Genomic DNA, 22987 nt, shown 5'->3' on the forward strand with positions numbered 1-22987 from the left:
AAGTGAGCCAAAACACCGAAGAATGGAAGTTGAATGGACTGGTGGACCTTCTTGTACTTTCTGCTGTTTGGGCTTTTTGACTGTTGTTCTTTAACTTGATTAATGCATTATCGCCCATCTACTCAGTTCCTCAAGTTAGAGAAACTATAGCCATCTTTGATGAATTTCTATTTCTCATACCCCTTATCTCTTCTCGTGTATGCTACTGATTTTACTTACAAATGTCTTTAAATCTCTCCTTTTCTCTCTTTCTCACCACCTCTGAGTGTAGTCCCTCATCATCTCCCTCTCTCCTTTCCCCTGTTATTCTACCCATAATCTCCATGGTTACCCACAAGGTGCACCAGGTAAGCATACATTCTAAATAGTAATGAATCTAGAAGTTTCTGCTTGCTATGCAAAAGCTTCTAGATTAACATACTTCCCTCTGCCTCCTTCCAAGTTTTTTGCAGCCTTCAAACCCTTCCTTAGTAGAGGAGTGAGACTGAGAATTTTAGAGGGGTTAAAGAACTGGCAAACACTATGGAAATTAAGACAAAACTTAGTAAACATGAAAGAGTGACTCAAGTACAAGAAGCAGCTGTGGCCAGAATTCAAGATTCTGGTCAAGCAACACTGAGTGGCAACATGATCCAAGGTGTAGCCCTAAGGTTGGGTTGCTGAAGTGCCTAAGAGGACAAGGACATGTGAGGCCACGCTGCTGAATGGGACATCTCACAGACCCTGAAGTAGCTCAGAAGTGTGCTATTATTCACTAACAGAGAACTGGTGAGTATGAACTGCTCAGAGTAACCTTTCTCCATTCCTGGAAAAACAAGTTAGAGCAAAGGACAAAGGGTTACTGTGTTGTTTCTTCCATGTAAAAGGAAATAATAATTTTAATGGATTTGGTGGGACATTTAGAAGCCAAGTCAAACTGTGTGTGTAATTGTTTTGTAAAGGTGCTAGGACTTCATTTTCAGATCCGGAATGGGAACAGGTGGTGGCTGGTGGCAGGAGTCACAATGGTTTCCATGACGACGGGACTGGGTCCTAGTCATCCTCCCATCCTCCACAAAACCTACTGCAGCTTTTCTCATAAGGTGCTTATTAAGTATTTGTTAAATGAACGATGAACTACAGAATGGCGCGTGTGCTTTGCAATTAAGGATGTCACTCTTTAGCTAGCCTAAAAGCTTTTAAAGCACCGATAATTATTGTATTTACACACGTATTTTGCATAATTTGCATATTAACCTAACCAGAAAATAATAAACCATACTCTCCCATTTCTGCTGAACAACCCTGGCCCATATCATATTCCCTATTGTGGAATCAGTAGCCCAGATGTTTGGTTGAAAAGGCCACAAAACGGAGGTGGGGGATGGGGAGTCTTGTGTCGTATTTATGGTTCCACATCAGCTAAAACTCGCATTTTGTCCCCTTTCTCGAGCCCCTGTCCCCGCCCCCGGCTTTGCGCAGGCGCCAGCCTTCCCCTCCCCCCACGTCCCTCTTCCCGCCCTAAGGCTGGAGCCCGCGAGCCCGGGCCCAGAGCACAAAAGGCCTCACTAGCCGGCGTCCCGCGTTGCCCTTGGCAACCACCGAGCGGAGTCTTGCCCTCCTGCGACCCTAAGATGAGAGAGTAAACGGGGCTCCCATTGGCTGGCCGGGGAAGACGGGCCAATCGGAGAAGGGGGTATAGGCAGGCGGCTGAACGAGGTTGTGGGGGTAGGAAGCTAGGGTTAGAGGCAGCCCGTGAGGCTAGAACCCCGAACGTGGTCGGTTGGAGCAAATATGTCCCTCCGGAGGCACATTGGGAACCCTGAGGTGAGGGCCAGGTCCCGGCCGGAGAGCCGGAGGGGGCGGGCACACCGGAAAAGACTCCATGTGGGCAGGGAAGAGCAGCCAGCGACTTCCGCCGCCCGGAAGGCGGGAAGGGGCCGGCGTGAGGAGGGGTCGGGGTGCAGGGGCGGAACGGGGAGGGACTGGGGGCCGCGGGGCCGTGTTCAGGACCCCGTGGTGAGGAGCGATCTCTCCCCGCGAACGCACGCCAGTATTTGTGGCTGCGAGGAGCGAAGTACACAAAGACACGGCCCTTGCCCTCAAATGGCTTACAGTCTCGGAGTGACAGTTACAAAACAGAAAAGAAAAAGGAACCGCTGCACACTAATGGCACGTGATGAAAGCCAGCCAGCATCTCTGATTGTGGGGATACAGGAAGAGCAGGAGTAAGCTGACCAAACATTTGGAAAACAGGCAAAATAGGACATTAGGCTTACCCGTCTCTCCATAGGACCCTTCAGTTTCTTCGTCAGTTTCACCCCTCGTCCCCTGCTGCATTTGTGGCAGTTCGAACAAACGTTATTGGACTTCTACCGTGCAGTAGGTGCTAGATGTACAAAGAAGACAAGGCCTCTGCCTTTTAATGGGCCGGGCGCGGTGGCTCAGCCTTTGGGATCACAGCACTTTGGGAGGCCGAGGTGGGCGGATCACGAAATCAGAAGTTGGAGACCAGCCTGGCCAAAATCACGAAACAAACCCTGTCTCTACTAAAAATACAAAAATTAGCCGGGCTTGGTGGTGGGGCGCCTGTAATCCCAGCTACTCGGGGGGCTGAGGCAGGAGAATCGCTTGAACCCAGGAAGTGGAGGTTCCAGTGAGCCGAGATCGTGCCATTGCACTCCAGTCTGGGCGATAAGAGCAAGACTCTGTCTCAAAAAAATAAACAATAAATAAATTGCATCTAGTGAAGGAGACTATGAACAGAATTTGAGTACAGTGTGGTCGAGGAGCAAGATGTTATGAGAAAATAGGTAGGACTCAACTGAGAGAGTGAGAGAAGGGTTGTGGAGATGAAAGGGGTGGCAAGGCCTTCATTAGCCAGGTGAAGCAGCATCCCAGGTAGAACAGCGCAAGTGAAGGTAAGGAGTGTGAACTCCTAACAGGCCCCTGTAGCTTTCTCTGTCTCTGTCTTGCTGAGGTTCTTAACCTTTATCCCAAATAGGAGTTGTAACTGTTTCATCTCTTGGTGACTGCCTGGTACTATGTTGAGAAAGTTGTAAGGCTGAGTCTAAGCTCTGCAAGAGAGCCATGGTCAATTAGTAATGTCTGAATGCTGCATGATCTCGCTTATATGTGGCATCTTCAAAAGTCCAGCTCATAGAATTAGAGAGTAGAATGGTGGTTACCAGAGCCTGGAGGGTTGTGGGAAGGAGGCAGAAATGGGAAGATGTTGATCCAAGGGCATAAAGTTACAGTTAAATAGGAGGAATAGTTTTTGAGATCTCTGGCACAGCATGGTGACTATAGTTAATAATAATTACAGCAGACTCAACACTCCCAGTAGAAAATCCATGTATAACTTTTTACTCCCCTCCCCACTGCAAAAAAAACTTAACTACTGAGAGCCTACTATTGACTGGAAGGCTTACTGATAACAGAAACAGTTGATTGACATAGTTTGTATGTTGTATGTATTATATACTGAATTCTTAAAGTAAGGTGGAGGAAAGATTATTATTAAGAAAATCATAAGGAAGAGAAAATATATTTACTATTCATTAAGTGGCAGTGTATCATCATAAACATCTTCATCCTAATTGTCTTCATGCTAAGGAGCAAGGAAAAGGAGAGGTTGGTCTTGCTGCCTTAAGGGTGACAGAGGCAGAAGAAAATCTGGGCATAAGTAGACCTGCACAGTTCAAGCCCATGTTGTCCAAAGTTCAACTATATTGTAGATTTCAAAATAGAGTAAATTGTGTATTTCATTGAGAGTAAATTTCAAATATCTCACCACAAAAAAATGATAAGTGGGTTGATGGATATGTTAATTAGTCTGATTTAATCATTCCACATCGTGTGTGTATACCAAAACATCAAATTGTACCCCATAAATGTATACAGTTATGATTTGTCCATCAAAATATTAATAAAAAATGTTAATACTGTCTTTCATGGGGGTAGGAGAGATAGGTGAGGAGAATGCCAGTTTGCCACATGTTTATCTTGTTTGCTGGTCAGAATTTGAGAAGTTTTTTGAGTTATTAAGGGAGTGACATGGTCAGATTTGCGTTTTAGGCAGATGGCTGTAGCTACATTGTGGAAGATGGGTTTGAGGAAGCTCCAGGACTGGAAATGAGATTGGTTAAGTGGTTACTTTTTTTTCTTTTTGAGACAGAGTCTCACTCTGTCACCCAGGCTGGAGTGCAGTGGCGAGATCTCAGCTCACTGCAACCTCCACCTCCCGGGCTCAAGCAATTATCCAGCCTCAGCTTCCCGAGTAGCTGAGACTGTGGCACACACCACCAAAGCCCGGCTTATTTTTGTGTATTTTGTAAAGATGGGGTTTTACTGTGTTGCCCAGGCTGGTCTTGAACTTTTGAGCTCAAAGCCACCCACCTGCCTTGGCCTCCCAAAGTGCTGGGATTACAGGCATGAGCCACCGCTACTATTTTGATAGAGATCTGAACTAAGGCCATTGAACTAGGGATGGAATCGAGGATAAATATTTAGGGGGCAAAATCATCAATACTTCCTGATTAGCTTTGAGAGATGTGTGATGGGTGACTTAAGTCTCAGCTTAGACTACTCATTGGTGCTGGCACCATGAATGAGAGCAACAATATGGGAGGAAGAAAAGGAGGAATAGTTTTAGGAGTGTGGGGAAAGAGGAGCAGAGATGTTGTGTGTGGCTCTGTTTGTGCCCAAGACAAAGATGCCCAGCTACCTCTCTTGTCTGAATACAGCACAACTTCCAGTAGTTTCTTAAGAAAGAATTCGCAAGAAATAGTTTTTAAAATTTATGTCTAAAATGTTAGGCATGTCTAAAAATGTTCTTATTCTACCTTAACATTTATTTGCCAGTGAGTTTGGCTGAGTATAGAATTATTGGTTGAAAATCATCAACTTTTTTTTTTTTTTTTTGAGACGGTCTTGCTCTGTCACCCAGGCTGGAGTGCAGTGGTGCAAACATGGCTCACTATATCCTTGACCTCCTGGGCTCAAATCTCAAATAATCCTCCCACTTCCTGAGTAGCTGGGACCACAGGTGTGCGTCATCATGCCCAGCTAATTTTTTTATATTTTTTGTAGAGATGGGGTCTCCCTGTGTTGCCCAAGAGGGTCTTGAACTCCTGGGCTCAAGCAATCCTGCCTTGGGCTCCCAAAGTGCTAGGATTACAGGTGTGAGCCACCACAACTGGCCATCATCAGCATCTTGGAAACATTGCTTAGTGGTCTAGTGCCTTGTGTTGTTGTGAAGTCCAAAGCCATTCTGTTGCTTCATGACTTAAGTCCTCTCAGGAAGCTTGTGGAACCTTTTTTTGTCCCCAGTGTGACTTTACAAAGATATTTCTATTTTTCTGATAGGCACCAGAAATTTATGTCTTTTTAGTTTGTAAAATTTTCTTAACTTTCTCCTATTTTCTCCATCCTCTTTTTCTTGAATTCATTATTCTGATGTTCTCTATTCATATAGATAACCTATATGACTGGTTCTCTGATTTTCTTAACTTTCATCTCCTGTTTCCCTCATCTTTGTCTTTCTGCTCCCTTTGGGAGATTTAACTTTTATCTTCCAATCCTTTTTAGTTTTTAATTTCTGCCATCATGTTTTTAATTTTTTTTTTGAGACAAAGTCTCACTCTGTTTTTCAGGCTGGAGTGCAGTGGCACAATCTCGGCTCACTACAACCTCCGCCTCCCAGGTTCAAGCGATTCTCCTGCCTCAGCTTCCCAAGTAGCTGGGATCACAGGCACCCGCCACCATGCCCAGCTAGTTTTTTTTTGTATTTTTAGTAGAGATGGGGTTTTACCACGTTGGTCAGGCTGGTCTTGAACTCCTGACCTCAAGCCATCCACCTGCCTCGGCCTTCCAAAGTGATGGGATTACAGGTGTGAGCCATCATGCCCGGCCCATGTTACTAATTTTTAAGAGCTCTGTTTTTTGCTCTGTTGTACGTTTAAAACACATTTTATTTCTAAACAAATATAGATTCACAGAAAGTTGCAAAAAAAAAAAAAAATAGTACAAAGAGGTCCTATGTATCCTCCACTCGTTTTTCCCTGATGATTATATTTTACTTGAGTACAGTACAATATCAAACTAGAAAATTGAAATTTGTACAATGTATGTATAGTTCTAGGCCATTTTATCACTTGTGTAGATTTAATCAAGATTTGCACATATGTAGATTTGCAATCAAGATATAGGACTATTATATTACTAGAAATAATCTCCAAGCTATTCTAGTCACACCTACTTTCTTCCCTGTCATCATCCTAACCCCGGGTAACCATCTCCATAATTTTATCATTTTGACAATGTTACATAAATGAAATCATACATAATGGAATGTGACCTTTTGAGATTGGCTTTTTTTTTTTTCCACTCAAGATAATGTCCTTGAGTCGCATACAAGTTGTTGCATGTAGCAGTAGTTCATTCGTTCTGATTCCTGATCGGTATTCTGTGGTATGAACGTACAGCAGTTTTTTTGTTTTGTTTTGTTTTGTTTTTTGAGAAGGAGTCTCACTCTATCACCTAGGCTGGAGTGCAGTGGTGCCATCTTGGCTCACTGCAACCTCTGCCACCTGGGTTCAAGCAGTTCTCCTGACTCAGCCTCCCAAGTAGCTGGGATTACAGGTGCCTGCCACTGCGCCTGGCCAATTTTTTGTATTTTTAGTAAAGGTAGCATTTCACCATCTTGGCCAGGGTAGTCTTGAATTCCTGACCTCATGATCCACCAGCCTTGGCCTCCCAAAGTGCTGGGAGTACAGGCGTGAGCTACCATGCCTGGCCTGTACAGCAGTTTTTTTAACCATTCAACTAGTATAGGACATTTTGGTTGTTATCAGTTTTGGGCTATTACAAATAAAGATAACATTTGGGTATAACTCTTTGTGTGGATGTTAATTTTCATTTATCTGGGATAAATGCCCAGGAGTACAGTTGCTGGGTTGTATGGTAAACATATACTTAGTTTTATTAGATACTGCCAGACTTTTCTAGAGAGGCTGTACCATTTTACATTCCTGCCAACGGTGTATGAGAGATTCAGTTTTTGTATACTCTGGGCAACATTCAATACTGTCAATATTTTTTATTTTAATGGTTATAATAGATGTGTAGTGCCATCCGATTGTGGTTTTAAGTTGCATTTCCCTAATGGATACGAAGCATATATTTTCATGTGCTTATCTGTCATCCATATATCCTCTTCAGTAAAATATCTCTTTGTATCGTTTGCCTATTTTCTATTTTTCTTAACTGTTGAGTTTTTGTTTCCTTTTGTGTTGGTGATGACTGTAAATATTATTGCAGAACAAGGAAATGTAGGATTATATTTCCTTTCTTACTGCTTTTTGTTTTTTCCTGGAGTTTCTGTTTGCCTTTATTTTTAATTCTGTACTTTTAATGAATAATTCAGGGCATTTTCTTATATCACTACTTATTATGTTTTCATAGTTATCTTTTCCAAAACTGTCTCTATACATTTGAACGTGTGGGTGATTGGGGGAAGAAGAGAAATATAAGAGTTTTATTTTGTAGTTTTCTTTTACATAAATGTTATAACATTTTTATATATAGTTCTTTGACTTGATTTTTTTTCACTTAACAATATATCCTGGAGATCTTTCCATGTCAGAAAAATATACCTCAATGTAATGATTTCCTTTTAACTCTTACCTAAGTATTTGGTGTGATTGTATCACAGTTTTGTTTGTTTATTTGTGTTTTTGTTTTGCTAGTTCTGTAAGACCTCAGTTGTACAAATGGACTGATATGATTTGATTATCTGTATACTTCAGTTATAGCCAATTTTGGTTCTTACTGCTTTTATTCCCACTCTTCTCCTTGGACTATAGACATCTGCTCCCATATATTTAATGTATAGCTTTCTAATTCAGCAGCCATATTTTTCTTATAAAACAGACATTATTTTGTGAGCTTAAAAATTTTACAAAAATAGTGTTATGCTATTTGTATACAATTTGCTTTTATCATGCAAATTGTGCTTCAGATCCATCTATGTTGATAAATATGTCCAGTTTATTACTGTAACTATTGTATAGTAATCTAGCATGTGACTAGACCACATTTTATCTATCAGTTTCCCCATGGTGGTCATTTAAGTTGTTTTTGACTATTTGCAGTTACAAACACTTTTACAGTGAATAGTTTTACTGTTGAGTTTTGAAAGCTGTTTATATATTTGAGATAGTAGTCCTTTATTGGATATGTGCTTTGCAAATATTTCCTCCCAGTCTGTAGCTTATCTTTTCATGTTTGTAACAGGGTCTTTTGTAGAGCAAAAAACAATTTTTTAAAAATATGTTTACTTTTTACATTTTTTTCTGTAACAGCTTTTTTGAGATATAATTCACATAGCATAAACTCACCCATTTCAAGGGTGTAGTTCAGTGGCTTTACTGTATTCACAGAGTTGTGCAATCATCACTGCAATCAATTTTTTTTTTCTTTTTTTTGAGACAGAGTCTTGCTCTGTTGCCCAGGCTGGAGTGCAGTAGTGCAATCTTGGCTCACTGCAACCTTTGCCTCCCAGGTTCAAACGATTCTCGTACCTTACCCTCCAGAGTAGCTGGAATCACAGGTGCACACCACCACGCCTGGCTAATTTTTTTGTATTTTTAGTAGAAACGGGGTTTTGCTATGTTTGCCAGGCTGGTCTTGAACTCCTGGCCGCAAGTGTTCCACCTGTCTCAGCCTCCCAAAGTGCTGGGATTACAGATGTGAGCCACCGCGTGAAGCCACTGCAGTCAATTTTAGAGCAGTATGGACGTGTATTTTCATTTCTTTAATGATAGTTTTCTTAAATGTTCTTTTCCCCTACATGGTCTGTTTCTTCCAACTTGCTATTTTTGTTTTGTTGGAGATGTTGTATTACTCAACTTAGGCTGCCATAACAAAATACCGCAGACTGGGTGGCTTCAACAACAGAAATTTATTTCTCATGGTTCTGGAGGCTGGAAGTCCAAGATCAGGGTGCCAGCTGATTTAGTTTCTGGTGAGGACTCTTCCTGGCTTGCAGATGGCTACCTTCTTTTTTTTTGAGACGGAGTCTCGCTCTGTCGCCCAGGCTGGAGTGCAGTGGCGCGATCTCGGCTCACTGCAAGCTCCGCCTCCCGAGTTCATGCCCAGATGGCTACCTTCTTACTGTGTCTTCACAGTGGCAGGAGGAGAGAAGGAGTCCTCTAGAGTCTCCTTTTATAAGGACGTTAATCCTATTGGATAAGGGTGTGAGCTCACTTTGTTTTAGTTGCCTTCCAAAGGCCCTGTCTCCAAATAGTCACATTGGGCTTCAACATACAAATTTTGAAGGGACACAATTCAGAATATAGCAGTGTTCTCAGACTTATTTTATTCCTCAGTTGTAAATTTATGTTTTCGAGTAGGAGACTTTATTATCTATTTATTACAAAGACCACATTACAAGCTTCAATCAAGTAGGAGATTTTAAAAGAAGATTGAGATCTCTGTATATTTGAGAGACACTTGCTGATGGTAAGATTTATTATTGAATGATCTTGCTAGGCCATGATTTGGGGGTACCCTCCTCCCAAATCTGTACCTTCCTCTCAGGCTGGCCATTTTCCCCAGAGAACCTCTCCAGTCTCCTGAGGATAAAAGCCTAGTTGAATTCCTGGAGGCATTAGAGCTGGAGACTAAGTCTCAACATTGGTATTCGTTATTCACCTATTAACCCTATTTTCAGTAATGATATCTCTGGCTTTCCCTGTGTGCAGACCTCCCCCTCAAGAAACCTTTTCCAGGGAATAAATCTATAGATATCTGCCAGGACTGGGCAGAGGCACTCATCCAGTGAGTGGCACAGAGAGGAGAGGGATTTGGAGATCCAGCTGCTTCTCAAAGACTCTTAGGCCTTTAACCAGCGTTTGTTTCAGCCACTCCTCCTACTCCCCACTTCTGGAGCTGCCTGAGGCTGTCAGTTCCTCAGCCTTTTAAGAATTTGTTCTTTGCCTTCCCTGTTGCCCCATACATAGTCTTCAGCTACCTTGAGTCCATCAAGGCATTTTCACTTGTTGATTGACTTTGTAGATTTCAGAATTCTAGTGCTCTATCGCTGTCACTTCTCCCACTCTATTTTTGGGGCTTTATGTCCTCAAAATAATATCTTTTTAATGAGGTTTTATTGAAGCTTCAAGGAGTGACATTAGATGCATTCATTCATTCGGCTGCCTCCACCCCATAGATCATAATCTGTATTTTATTTACTTTTTTGGGCATACTTACAAGACCATAAAATAGAGACCTTGTCTGCATTGTTCCATTGGCTGGCATACAATAGTTGCTTCATAAATACTTACTGAACGAGTAAATGAATGCACGTCTGAACTGCAGAAGAGAAGTCAAGGCTAAGGTTCAGTATTTGGAAATCAGAAACATATACATGGAATTAAGCCTAAGTGTTAGTCCACAGGAAACTTACAGATTGAGAAGTTGGAATCCTGAGAACACAATAATTAAATGGCTGACAGAGGAATGATCCATTTGTTAATGGAGAATCAGGGCAAAAAGATGTCACTGAAACCAAGGGAATGGAAACTGAAGAAGATGAGGATCTATAACAGTGTTATATGGCATAGAAAGGTAAAGTAAGTTAAGGACTGTTAAATGTCCATTATATTCAGCAGCTAGGGGATCGCTGATGTTGGTTAGTGCCATAGGAACCTCAGTAGAATGTGGGCACAGCAGCCATGTTGCAATGGATGGAAGAGTAAGGTACAAAATACCCAGTGTAGATTTCTTTCTTTCAAGGAGCTTGGCTAGAAGGGAATAAGGGTGGGTCATGTTCCAATTACATATTGGTTTATAATGAATCACCCCATGTTTAGTGGCTTAAAACAATAATAGTCATTTATTATTAGCTTTTGTGATTCTGAAAGTTGACTTGGCTCTGCTAGACTGGGATTTCTCATGTGGTTTTGCAGACAGACAGGAGCTAGGGCTAGCGTTATCTTGAAGGCTTCATTTACATATTAGGCCACTGATGCTATCTGTTTTCTGTGAGCTGAGCTGGGGCTGTTGGCCATATCACCTACGAATAGCCTTTTTTATGTGGCTTGGCCTTCCTCACAGCATAGCTGCTGAGTTCTATGGGCTGCCATAACAAAATACCACAGACTGTGTGGCCCCAAGTGTCCCAAGAGAACCAGGTGGATGGAAGCTGTACTGCCTTTTATGATGTAGCCTCAAAAGTCATCTGACACTGCTTCCTTCATAGTCACAGGCCCCTCCAGATTCAGGAGAGGAAGCAGAAGCCCTTCCCTCAGTGTGAGGGGTGTAACGTCACAGTGTAAGTGGGATGGGACATTTTTTTGTGGCTATCTTGAAAAATACAATCTGCTACAGGTGGTAGCTGCTGAGAAAGTAGGGGCTGCTGCACATGGGTCAAGGTTGGTGTTTGAGATCAGGGTAATTAGACCAGGTTAAACATCCCATTTAAAAAAGTTCTCTAAAAGGCCTATTTTAAATGTGAGATTTCCTTCCATGTGGCTGTAGTAAAACTGGTACCCACTCTCTTCATTTTATGGACTTTCTCTCCATAGAAAATAAGTAGACAGTCTGAACAAAATGTATAATGGTATTTTTAAAAATCTTTTAAGTGTAAATATTATTACATATGTTGCAGTTGAAATACAAACAACTTTGTGAGTCCCATTTGAGAGAGATGGGAAGTCTTGAAAAGCTCATTCATTTTTCGATATTTTCCTTCAGAAAAATCCTGTCTTTGACTTCTCATTCTTACCGCTTCTTCTCCAACATCCATGTATTCGCAAAGCCCAGTCTTTGCATATGTTAATAATCTTCCAAAATACTGATGAGATTGTGTAGCTCACAGCTCGGTATTTTTGGCACTTTCCATTGCCTTCAGGACCTAGTCCAGACCACTCAGCCTACATTCAGGCTTTTCCACGTGCAGCCTACCTGTCCCTGTCCAGTCTTATATCACAGGGTTCCATATACCAATTATTCTTAACTCTTTTGGGGCTACATATCCCTCTGAAAATTTGGTTGAAACCAAAGACCCTTTCCCCAGAAAAATGCACATACACAATAGTTTGCATAGTGTCATGAGACTCATGGACTTCCTAAATCCCATCAGTGGACCCCATATTAAGAACCCTTGCTGGAGTGAAGATGTACAGTGGTTGTGGGGAATGAGATAATGTAGATAAAATGCTTAGTGCCTGATGACGTAGTGAGTGCTCAATAAATGTTAGCAGCATTACCATGTTTCTTGTTGTTGTTAAATCATCTCCAGCAAATAGAACAATTTGTTGTTCTTTAAACTTGTTTTTAAAGTGGCTTTGCTATTAAAAGTTGCTCCACTTGGAATACTTTTGCCATTCCTCCTTCCCATCTTTTTTATCCACAGAAGGTCAACCCTTAAAACATAGCTCCAGTGTCCATTCTTCCCTGAAGTCTTTCTTATCACCCCCAGTGGATGAGCAATCTCCTTTGACATTCCTCCCTAGAGCCCTTGATGTCCGTGCTGCCCACGTGGCACCAGCATGCACACTACATATGTTGCTCAGGTCTTCATTTGGCAGGTACTTACTGCTGTTTCATTAGCAGAGGGTCTTGTAGTAGGTACAGAGTTCTACAAGATAGAGCCCCTGTCCCAAGTGCAGGAAGTAAGAAGTGTGAATGGTACAAAGAACTGGGAATATTCAGTCAAGGAAGAGATTTCCATTTCACTGAGGCCTTCAGAGGAATCTTCCCAGAAGATAAGTTTGCCCTGGGTCTTGAAAGTCACGTAGAAGTGAAATAGCTGGGGTCTGGTGGTTAGACAGGGAGGACATTTTCTTTTATGTAAACCCTGAAACAGTCTTTGACATTTTTGGTTGTTTTCAAAGAGCCCTGTAATGATACCACAAACATGAACTTTCTCAGCTTCCTGCCTCTTCCAGATGAACTTCATTCTGACCACCTACCTATCTTACATCTTTATCTTAAATAGATCCAAAGTTGACCCTGCTGTCTGGGCTTTGGACCTCATCCTCTCTCACTCTCTCCATACTATTTTCAAACTCTCTTATCTTACCCATTAGCCTGTATACATCCTCAAATCTCTCCTTTTTTTTTTTTCCAAAACAACAACAACAGAGATTATTCCTTAGCAACTCTCTTAATGGAAATCTTAAGGGAAAAAGAAAAGATCATCCAGCTACTGTCCTCTTTCCTCCTTCGCCTCTCATATGCTTGACCTGCTGTTTTTTGCATCTGCCCCATCAGTTTCCCATAGCTGCTTCCACCAGGGCCGTCAACAGTGTCCTGGTGTGCTACATTCAGATTCACTTTTCTCTTGGTCTCTTACCTGAACAGCATTCTTGTTCACTTGTTCATACTTGACCTCTTGTTCTCTGACTTGACAGCATTGTTCACTGTTGGCCACTCCCTTCTTCCTGATTTAATTTTCATGACCCATTTTTGTATGGCCTCTTCTGAGTTTCATCCAAGGTGCCTTTCCTCCACCTGACCTTAAATGTTGGGGTTTTTCAGTCTGCCCTCTCCCCAGGATGATTTTGTCCATTTCCACGGCTTCCTCTGCTGCCTGTATGCTGACAACTACCAAATCTTGTTTTTTTCTAGCCCAGGTATCTCTCCTGATTTCTAGACCCAAATAGACAACTAGATACTTCCATTTTGTTTTTTGGGGTTTTTTTAGTGAGAATGTCGCTCTTTCACACAGGCTGGATTGCAGTGGCAGGAACATAGCTCACTGCAGCCTTGACCTGGGCTCAAGGGATCTTCCTACCCCAGCCTGCCGAGCAGCTGGGACCACAGTCACATGCCACCATGCCCAGCTAATTATTTTTTTGTGGAAGCAAAGTCTTCCTGTGTTGCCCAGGCTGGTCTTGAACTCCTGGGCTCAAGTGATCCTCCCACCTCGGCCTCCCAAATTAATGGGATTACAGGTGTGAGCCACTGTGCCCGGCCGATAGTTCCATTTTGGACAAGCCACAGATATCTCATACTCAGCATGCTCCAACTGACCATATTATGTTTTTAATATGTGCTTCCTCCTTAACTCCCTTTTTTGGAGAATGGTATCACTGTCCTGTTACTACATGAGTCAATTTTAAATTATATTGATTTAACATTTTAAAGATTTCTTGAAATGGTCTCTTCCTCTTCATCTTTATTGCCACTTCCTTAGGACTACAGATCCTGTTAGCACAACAGCCTTTCAACTGATTTTCATGCCTCCTTTCTTGACTCATATTCTCCATATTGCTCCCAGGGTCACCTTTCTAAAACAGAAATATAATCTTGTCACTTCTCCTTCAAACTTCTCCAGTGACCCCCTCATCATCTTCACCACCCTGGGCACTATTGGCATTTGGGCTCATTCTTTGTGGTGGGGCTGTCTGTAATTGTAGGATATTTAGCAGCACCCCTGGCCTCTACCCACTAAGATGCCAGTAGCACCTCCTACCACCCAGTTGGGACAACCAAAAATGCCTGTAGACATTGACAGGTGTTTCTGGGGGTACAAGGAGCAAAATGGTACCTGTTCGAGATCCACTGATCTATAGGATGAAACCCAAGCTTTTTTAAACATGTATGCGAGGCTTTTTGTGATCTGCCCCTGCTGCCTCTCCAGCGTCCTTTGTCCCCATATTTCCCGCTATGCTCCAGGCAGGCCAGTTACTGTTAGATTGCTGAAAACTGTTGGTACTCCCTTGAGACTCCACTCCTTCGCCATGCTTTTCCCTCGCCAGAAACCCCGTAGCTCCCATCCACTACTCCTTTAGCTTGACTAACCTCCTTAACCCTCAGAATTCAGCTCAGAAGTGACCCTTCAAGAAACAGTTCTTGACTCTTTTAACCTGGATTAGATGCCAATCTGATGTGCTTTTGTCACACCCCCTCCTTCCCTTTCCTTGTTCCTCATGCAGCCTCACGTCTGTTTATCCCCTTGTCTGTCTTCCCTGCAGTCAGCGAAAGCTGGATGGCAAAGACTGTTTTCCACCTCTCTGTCCTCAGCACAGAGGCTTGCCCCTAGTAGGCACTCAGTAAATGTCCACTGAATGAATGGTTGGTCTCAATAAGTCTTTGTTCAATGAACAGTCTTCCTTGAAAACAGCTTCTTTTTTCAGCTTCTTCACTTTCCACCATTCCATCCTGTTTATGTAATTGAAAGAAAGCCAGTTGGTCAGTAGGTCAAGAAGCAGTCACCCCACAAAGCAAGAATTTTAAAGAAAAAAAAGTATGTCCGTCCCATAAAAATCTATGGTGCTCGGCTTGCGGTGGAGCACAAGTAGTTTTACATTGCGGTTGGTACTAGAAAGACAGGAACAAGAAATTGGACTGCAGTGGGAACACAGAAAAGACACTACATTTTTTCTCCTGCAGCATATGGATTTCTCATTAGTCTGTGTAAGGGAAAACCGGGGGCGGGAAGGGCTCAGCCACTGCAGCTGTCCACACTCTCTCCCCTCATCATTCTGCTGCCACCACACCTGGTCCCCAGAGACACCCTCACTTCTTAGCTATTTTGGCTTAGGTATGGACAAATCCCCTTGGTTCAGCAGAGACTAGCCTGGAATTTTTAAAAGAAGCTTTGCTAGGAAACTAATGGGAAAAACAAAACAAAAGTAAAAACAGGAAATAGAGTATAGAAATGATTAAAAAAAAAAATACAGAGTGCAGAAAAAAATCCCTTAGCCTAAGATAACTGCAATCTAGTATTAGCATTACTTGACTCAATTTACCAGACACATACTTTCCCTGTTTTTTTTTCTTTGTTTGTTTCATTTTGCCATGATATTGTCTGTCTCTGGGGAATTTGTACTGAAGTCCCACTTTTCAGTCTTTGGATGTTTTCCATCTTTTGCTCAAGAATCTGCTCTGCCTTCCTCTAGGGAAGAAATTGAAATTGGTGTTATTTTCTCATATAGACAAGTTAGTGATTTTCTCATATAGACAAATTACTTTCTCATATAGACAAGTTACTGATCATGTGGAAAAACAAGCTTTCCAACCTTTTTCTAAGGATAAAATAGCTCAATGGCTCCAAACACAATCTGAGGACAGACGCTAAGAGTTGATGATAAAGCTGTGACTTGCCTGGGGCGAAGTGAAAATCACAGTGTCATGAACGGTTTTTAATGACACTGAAGGACTGACCCTTTCACGCTGGGCTTTTTTTTTTTTTTTTTTTCCCCTTACCTTTTAGATGTTAAAATAGCAGATGTTGTGAGGCTTTTGCTTTGGTTTTGTTTTTTTATGTCCTTGGCAATATTAAAAGGTGATAACTGTAGGTGCCTTAGTTTTAAAAAATTCCCCCTGGTCCTGAAATCTAAACCTCTGGCCAACAGATATTTTGTAAGACACTAAAGTATCCCATATTGTTTGTATGCTTTGTGGGTCATTTGAACCATTATTTTATACGTAAATGTTTATTTTGCAATCCTCCCGACAGAGTATGCCGTGGTTAACTGTTTTCAAAGGCAAAGGATGCAGTTTTTGTAAGTCCGATGTTCTCATCTAAGGAACCAGATAGTTGCTGTAGTACAATCTTCATTTTCGGTATTCACTTATTCACTGAATATCAATAAATGTACTTACCATGCACTAGGTCCTAAGCAAATGCAAATATGAGTAAGTCATTGCCCCTGCCTTCAGGGAAATCCTAGACTAGGGAAGAAGATTGAGGTTTAAGCAATGGAGCGGGCTGTGAGTATTCTGGGAGCCAGGGAGAAGAAAGTGCCTAGTTCTGTACTGGATAGCTTTACAGAGGAAATACATTTTGCCCAAGGAGTAGTGAAGGAAAGGAATTCTAGGCAGACATCTGCAGAGACTGGCAACCTGAATGAGTGTGCTGCATTAAGGAGACATTCCCAGCAGCTTCAACATGGGAACATGAGGAAGGGTGGCAGAAGATAAAGCCGAAAAGGCACTGCGGTAATTTCATATTCCACAGCTACCTGTTATTGAGGAAAGGACTTTCATACTTGCAGGCCAGAAAAAGGCCTGAGCAAGAAAGCGCTATTTCATGATACCTTTATTCATTAGCTTCTCCTCACTTAATGGCTTTCACAATCGCCACTGTAATTTAATGTGGGTTAATGTCTTATGCTTGGATTCAAAGAGTTAACTACCAGAGAGCAGCACAAAGGAGACCTGACATGACATATGCATTTTTGCTGAACCTACACTTGCACTGAGCCCCAGGTGAGCCTCAGCTGCCATGAGAGCAGATGCCATGGTCGACATCCCTGGAGCTACAGACTTGGGAGCAGCAGGAGCCTGCCCACCTGGGGACTGGCCTGCCCACATCTGGAGCACTGTGCTTAGGGCTGGATCCCTGCAGGGGAGAGATGGAAAAATCTCAGGGGTGTCCAGAGGAAATGGCCTAGAAACCATCATAAAGAAAGTGAAATGAAACAGGGTCAGGACGACTGCCTTTGGTCATCTTAACAGATTTCTTGAGACAGAGGCAGATGACTTACAGTGGGTTGCAGCAGTGGACTGAACGAAAATTAGAAAGACTGATTTGGGCTCAATGTAAGAAATATGTTTTTTTATTTTTTTGAGACAGAGCCTCACTCTGTCACCGAGGCTGGAGTGCAGTGGCGCGACCTCAGCTCACCGCAACCTCTGCCTCCCGGGTTCAAGTGATTCTTCTGCCTCAGCCTCCCAAGTAGCTGGGACTATAGGTACGCATCACCACACCCGGCTAATTTTTGTATTTTTAGTAGAGATAGGGTTTCACCATGTTGGCCAGAATGGTCTCGATCTCCTGACCTCGTGATCCACCCGCCTCAGCCTCCCAAAGTGTTGGGATTACAGGCGTGAGCCACGGCGCCCGGCCAAGAAATAATTTTTTAGGAGCTTTTTTTTATTATTATTATCATGTAGTGCTCTGAGATGAGTTTGACGAAATATGGAAGTTTTCTGACAGAAACAAGATAAATATATTCAGCTATGGAAATGCTGTCGAAAAAAATCCTATGTTGAAAAGACAATTGGACCTCTGGAGCTCATTCCATCTTTTTTTTTTTTTTTTTGTGAGTTGGAGGCTGGCTCTGTCACCCAGGCTGGAGTGCAGCAGCATAATCTTACCTCACTGGAGCCTCTGCCTTCCGGGTTCAAGTGATTCTCCTGCCTCAGCCTCCAGAGTAGCTGGAACTACAGGCGCCCGTCACCATGCCTGGCTATTTTTTGTATTTTTAGTAGAGATGGGGTTTCACCGTGTTGGCCAGGCTGACCTCAAACTCCTGACCTTAGGTGACCCGCTGACCTTGGCCTCCCAAAGTGCTAGGATTACAGGCGTGAGCCACCATGCCTGGCCCCATCTTTAATTTCTAAGAAATTTTACCTTTTTTTTTTTTTTTTCCATTTTTTGAGTATCTGACTCCTGACTTTACCACCCTTATCCTTACGTTAACCCAATTAATTGTGAATTTCCTTGTTTTTTAGTATCTGATGAAAAGGATACCACAGAACCCAAGATACCAGCATGTCAAATCAAGACTGGACACTGGTGAGTAAAGATTAGAAAATTAGAATTTTAAAAAATCCAATAGCTAATTATTGACAGAAAGCAACCCTACATATCTGGTATAAATCACAGCTAAAAGTTTCTAACTATTTTGCCTGATGTCTTTCTGGGCTCAGGATTTATCCTTGAAAGATGTTTTTCAGAGTATCAGTAAAAATTTATATTTACATAATTTAGCTTATTATTCCTTACCACATAAGAAATATTGTAAACTGAGAAAATGAAATTCTAGAAATCAAAACCATTGTTCAATAAGTTTCAGGGCTTTAGCTAAATAAATATCAGGAGGTCAGCCTCTATTTTGGAATACCTTAAGTATATTCCTTTAAACTGGCAGTAATAGATTAGACACATGCATATTTGTTCAATGCAGTGTTTGCAAAGTGCTGACCATATGCCAAGTTATGGACCATGAGAGATGTAAAGATGAGTATGAATTGTGTTTTTTTTTTTTTAGTTAAAGAGTTTAGATCCAAGTGGAGGCAGACAGGCTTGAATGAGTAACCGAAATACCAGTCAGAATTTAATTAATGCTGCAGTGAAGGTAAAATGAACTGCTTATTTCCACGCTGTTCCCATTTTTCAGTGTTGTGATAGACTGCTGCACAGACCCTAATGGATTTTCTGTTTTGTGGGGTTTTGGTTGTTTGTTTTTGTTTTTTTCAACCTTTTAAAGCCTGCTATGGAAAATTCACGTGATTAAAATGGTTTCGCTAGTGGATTGGGGTACTGTATGCCTTTAGCAATACCGAATTTTCCACCAGCAACCTCAAGATAATTGAGAAAAGTAAATGACGATGCTGACTTGGTTTAAACATTTTGTTTATTTTGTTTCTCTTTCTCCAGTCTCCTTCAAAAAATCATTGGTTTCTTCATATAAAATAAACTTAAATTCAGTGTTTTAAATTCACCTCATTTGCAGATGCTATTTCTTGGTACCCTTCATTCAGACATTTCCATGCCGTACAGATATTTATGCTTGCAAATATCCTGTTTGATGGGCAGGTGAAAATATTATCTCTGTCTTAGAAGAGGAGGAAATTGTGGCACGGGGATTTTGTGATTTATTCGGAGTTCAATAAAGGAGATAGAACTAGGATTATATACAGGATGAGGAAGTCAATATTGGAGATCTGGTGCCAAGTCTGGTGTACTGTTTCTTAGGCCGTACTGTTCCTGTATTTCCCCCAAGCCTTGTTTCTTCTGCCACAAAAACCCTCAACTCTTTCATCTCTATCCATCTAACCCCTAATTGCAACTGTGATCCATCCTTCTGAAGTAAGTGATTCTGTGAGGTAAGCACCTAGATTTAAAATGCTGTATTTTTTCTGAGGAGTCTAAATATTATTTTACAGACTACTATAAAGGAAGGAATTTCTTTTGGAATCTGTATGCTTTCTTATAATTAAAACTTTAAGAGCTGAGGTTTATTTCAGATATATAGATTTGTCTATGCCTTCATAGTTCTTTTTTTTTTTTGTCTCCTGGAAATTAAACTGGGATTTGTGAAGGACAGCTCCCTTCTTCCTCTTTAATTTCTCAATTCATAACCAGAATTTGACTCAATAATAGTGCCTAAGATTAATTTCATTTTTTTGATATTGAGATAAAAGTATATCTGCTTTTTATAATATATATTAAATACATATGTCCTTTTATATCCTGAGATTTTTAAACTGGCTTTTTTATTAAACTTTTAATTTCAACATAATTATAGATGCATATATATTTTGTAGACAATAATGCAGAAAGATTCCATGTGTACTTTAGCCAGTTTCCCATAGAGGTAACATTTTACAAAACTATAATACACTATCACAACTGTGATATTGACATTTGATACATATAGTCAAGATACAGAACATTTCCATCACCACACGGATTCCTTATGTTGCCCTTTTATAGCCACATCCACTTTCTACTCCCACCCCTTTCTTAGCCCCTGCAATCACCAGTCTGTTCTACACTGCTGTAATTTTGTCATTTCACAAATGCTGTATAAATGGAATCATACAGTATGCAACCTTTTGGATTGGCTTTTTCACTTAGCATAATTTTCTGGATATTCATCCAGGTTGTTGCACGTATCAGTGATTTGTTCCATTTTATTAATGGCTGGTATTCCATGATATGAATGTACGAAGTTTAATTAACCGTTCACTTGTTGAAGGACATCGGGGTTGTTTGCACTTTTTGGTTATTAAAGTAAAAGTGCTATAAACACTCATGCACATAGTTTTGTTTGAACCTAAATCTTCATTTCTCTGGGTTAAGTGCTCAGGAGTATAATTGCTGGTCAGAATGTACTTGCCCATGTAGTTTTTTAAGAAAATGCCAAGCTGTTTTTTAAAGTGACCGTACCATTTTACATTCCCACCAGCAATGGATGAATGATTCATTTTCTCCACATCCTTGTCAGCATTTGGTGTTGTCACCAGCTTTTATTTTGGCCATTCTAATAGCTGTGTGGTGGCATATATCATTGCAGTTTTGTTTTGTTTTGTTTTTTGAGACAGAATCTTACCCCGTCACCCAGGCTGGAGTGCAGTGGCATGATCTTGGCTCACTGCAACCTCTGCCTCCCGGGTTCAAGCAATTCTCCTGCCTTAGCCTTTCAAGTAGCTGGAATTACAGGTGCTCACCACCATGCCTGGCTAGTTTTTGTATTTTTAGTAGAGATAGGGTTTCGTCATGTTGGCCAGGCTTGTCTCAAACTCCTGCCTCAAGTGATCCACCCGCCTTGGCTGGGATTACAGGCGTGAGCCACCGCGCCCAGCCCATTGCAGTTTTAATTTGCATTTCCCTGTGGTAATGGTGAACATCTTTTCATGTGCTTATTTGATTTCTGTATACCTTCTTTGGTGAAATACCTGTTCATATCTTTTGCCTATGTTCTAATTAGTTTGTTTGCTTTTTTATTGTTGCATTTTGAGAGCTCCTTATACATTCTAGCTACTAGTCCTTTGTCAGATATGTGGTTTGCAAATATTTTTTCCTAGTTCATAACTTATCTTTTCATCCTCCTAACACGGTCTTTGGAAGAACAAAAGTTTTTAATTTTGATGAGGTCCATTTTATCAGCTTTTCCTTTTATGGATCATGATTTTGTTGTCTAGTCTAAAAAGTCTTTGCCTGGCCTCGATCCCAATGATTTTTTTTTTTTCTATCATGATTTTTTTTCTAAAAGTTTTATGTTTAAGTTCATGATAAACTTTGAGGTAATTTTTATATAAGAGATGTGACTCACATCAAGACTAAGATTTTGCTTATGGATATTCAGTTGGTCTGGTGCCATTTGTTAGAAAGGTTACCTTTTCTCCATTTAATTTCATGTTCACCTTTGTCAAAAATCAGTTGGGCATATTTATGTGGGTCTATTCCTGGGTTCTCTATTCTGATCCCATGATGCATGTGTCTGCCTTCTGCCAATACCATAGTATTGATTACTATAGCTGTATAGTAAATTGGATAGTTAAAATTGGTTAGACTGACTATGCCCACTTTCTCTTTTTTTTTTTGAGACAGAGTCTTACTCTGTAGCCCAGGCTGGAGTGCAGTGGTGTGATCTCGGCCCACTGTAACCACTACTTCCCGGGCTCAAGCAATTCTCCCACCTCAGCCTCCCAAGTAGCTGGGACCACAGGCGGGCGCCACCATGCCCGGTTCATATTTTTGTATTTTTTGGTAGAGATGAGGTTCTACCATATTGGCCAGGCTGGTCATGAATGCCTGACCTCAAGTGATTCACCCGCCTTGGCCTCCCAAAGTGCTGAAATTACAGGCATGTTCTACAGTGCCCAGCCTTTCTTTTTCTTTATACAGTTATTTTAGCTATTTTAATTCCCCTGCCTTTCCATATAAATTTTAGAATAATCGTATTTACATTTACTTTTTAAATGCTGTGATTTTGATAGGAGTTGCATTAAGCCTGTTTATCAACATAGGGAGAATTGACATATTTACTATGTTGAGTAACCACTAATCTGCTTTCTGTATCTATGGATTTGGCTGTTCTGAACATTTCATGTAGATGCAGTCGTACAGGATGTAGCCTTTTATGTCTGGCTTCTTTCACTTAGTGAAATGTTTTCAAGATTCATCTATGTTGTAGCATGTGTCAGTTCTTTACTCCTTTTTATTATCAAATAATCTTCTGTTGTATAGCTATTCCACATTTTGTTTACCCACTCATCAGTTGATGGACATTTGAGTTGTTTACACTTACTGGACATAGTGCTGCTAAGAACATCAGTGTACAAATTTTTGTGTGAACATGTGTTTTTAATTCTCTTGGGCATATACCTAGGACTTGAATTGCTTTTCATATGGTAACTGTGTGTCTAATTTTTTGAGGAAATGCCAAACTGTTTTCCACAGCAGCCACACCACTTCACATTCCCAGCAGCAATGTAGGAGGGCCCTGTTTTCTCCACATCATCACCAGTGCTTGTTATT

At 41.2% G+C, this 22987-nt stretch overlaps 1 protein-coding gene across 5 annotated transcripts in view; it reads left to right on the plus strand.

Moving 5' to 3' along the window:
* The first annotated feature begins 318 nt into the window (after positions 1-318).
* Positions 319-22987, plus strand: part of CEP41 (centrosomal protein 41kDa) — a 52897-nt gene continuing 30228 nt past the window's right edge. For 2 of the 5 annotated variants that reach the window (XM_011995855.1, XM_011995853.1), the window contains exons 1-2: positions 1503-1806; positions 18451-18514. In XM_011995855.1, coding sequence (XP_011851245.1) covers positions 1774-1806; positions 18451-18514 — 97 coding nt within the window. In that variant the 5' untranslated portion in view covers positions 1503-1773. Of the gene's footprint in view, positions 348-1502; positions 1807-18450; positions 18515-22987 lie in introns of those variants that run through there. The other 3 variants (XR_001007781.1, XM_011995856.1, XM_011995854.1) reach the window with 2 other exon arrangements.

The sequence above is a fragment of the Mandrillus leucophaeus genome, unplaced genomic scaffold (genome assembly GCF_000951045.1).
Source record: "Mandrillus leucophaeus isolate KB7577 unplaced genomic scaffold, Mleu.le_1.0 Scaffold5, whole genome shotgun sequence".
NCBI classification, from domain to species: Eukaryota; Metazoa; Chordata; class Mammalia; order Primates; family Cercopithecidae; genus Mandrillus; species Mandrillus leucophaeus.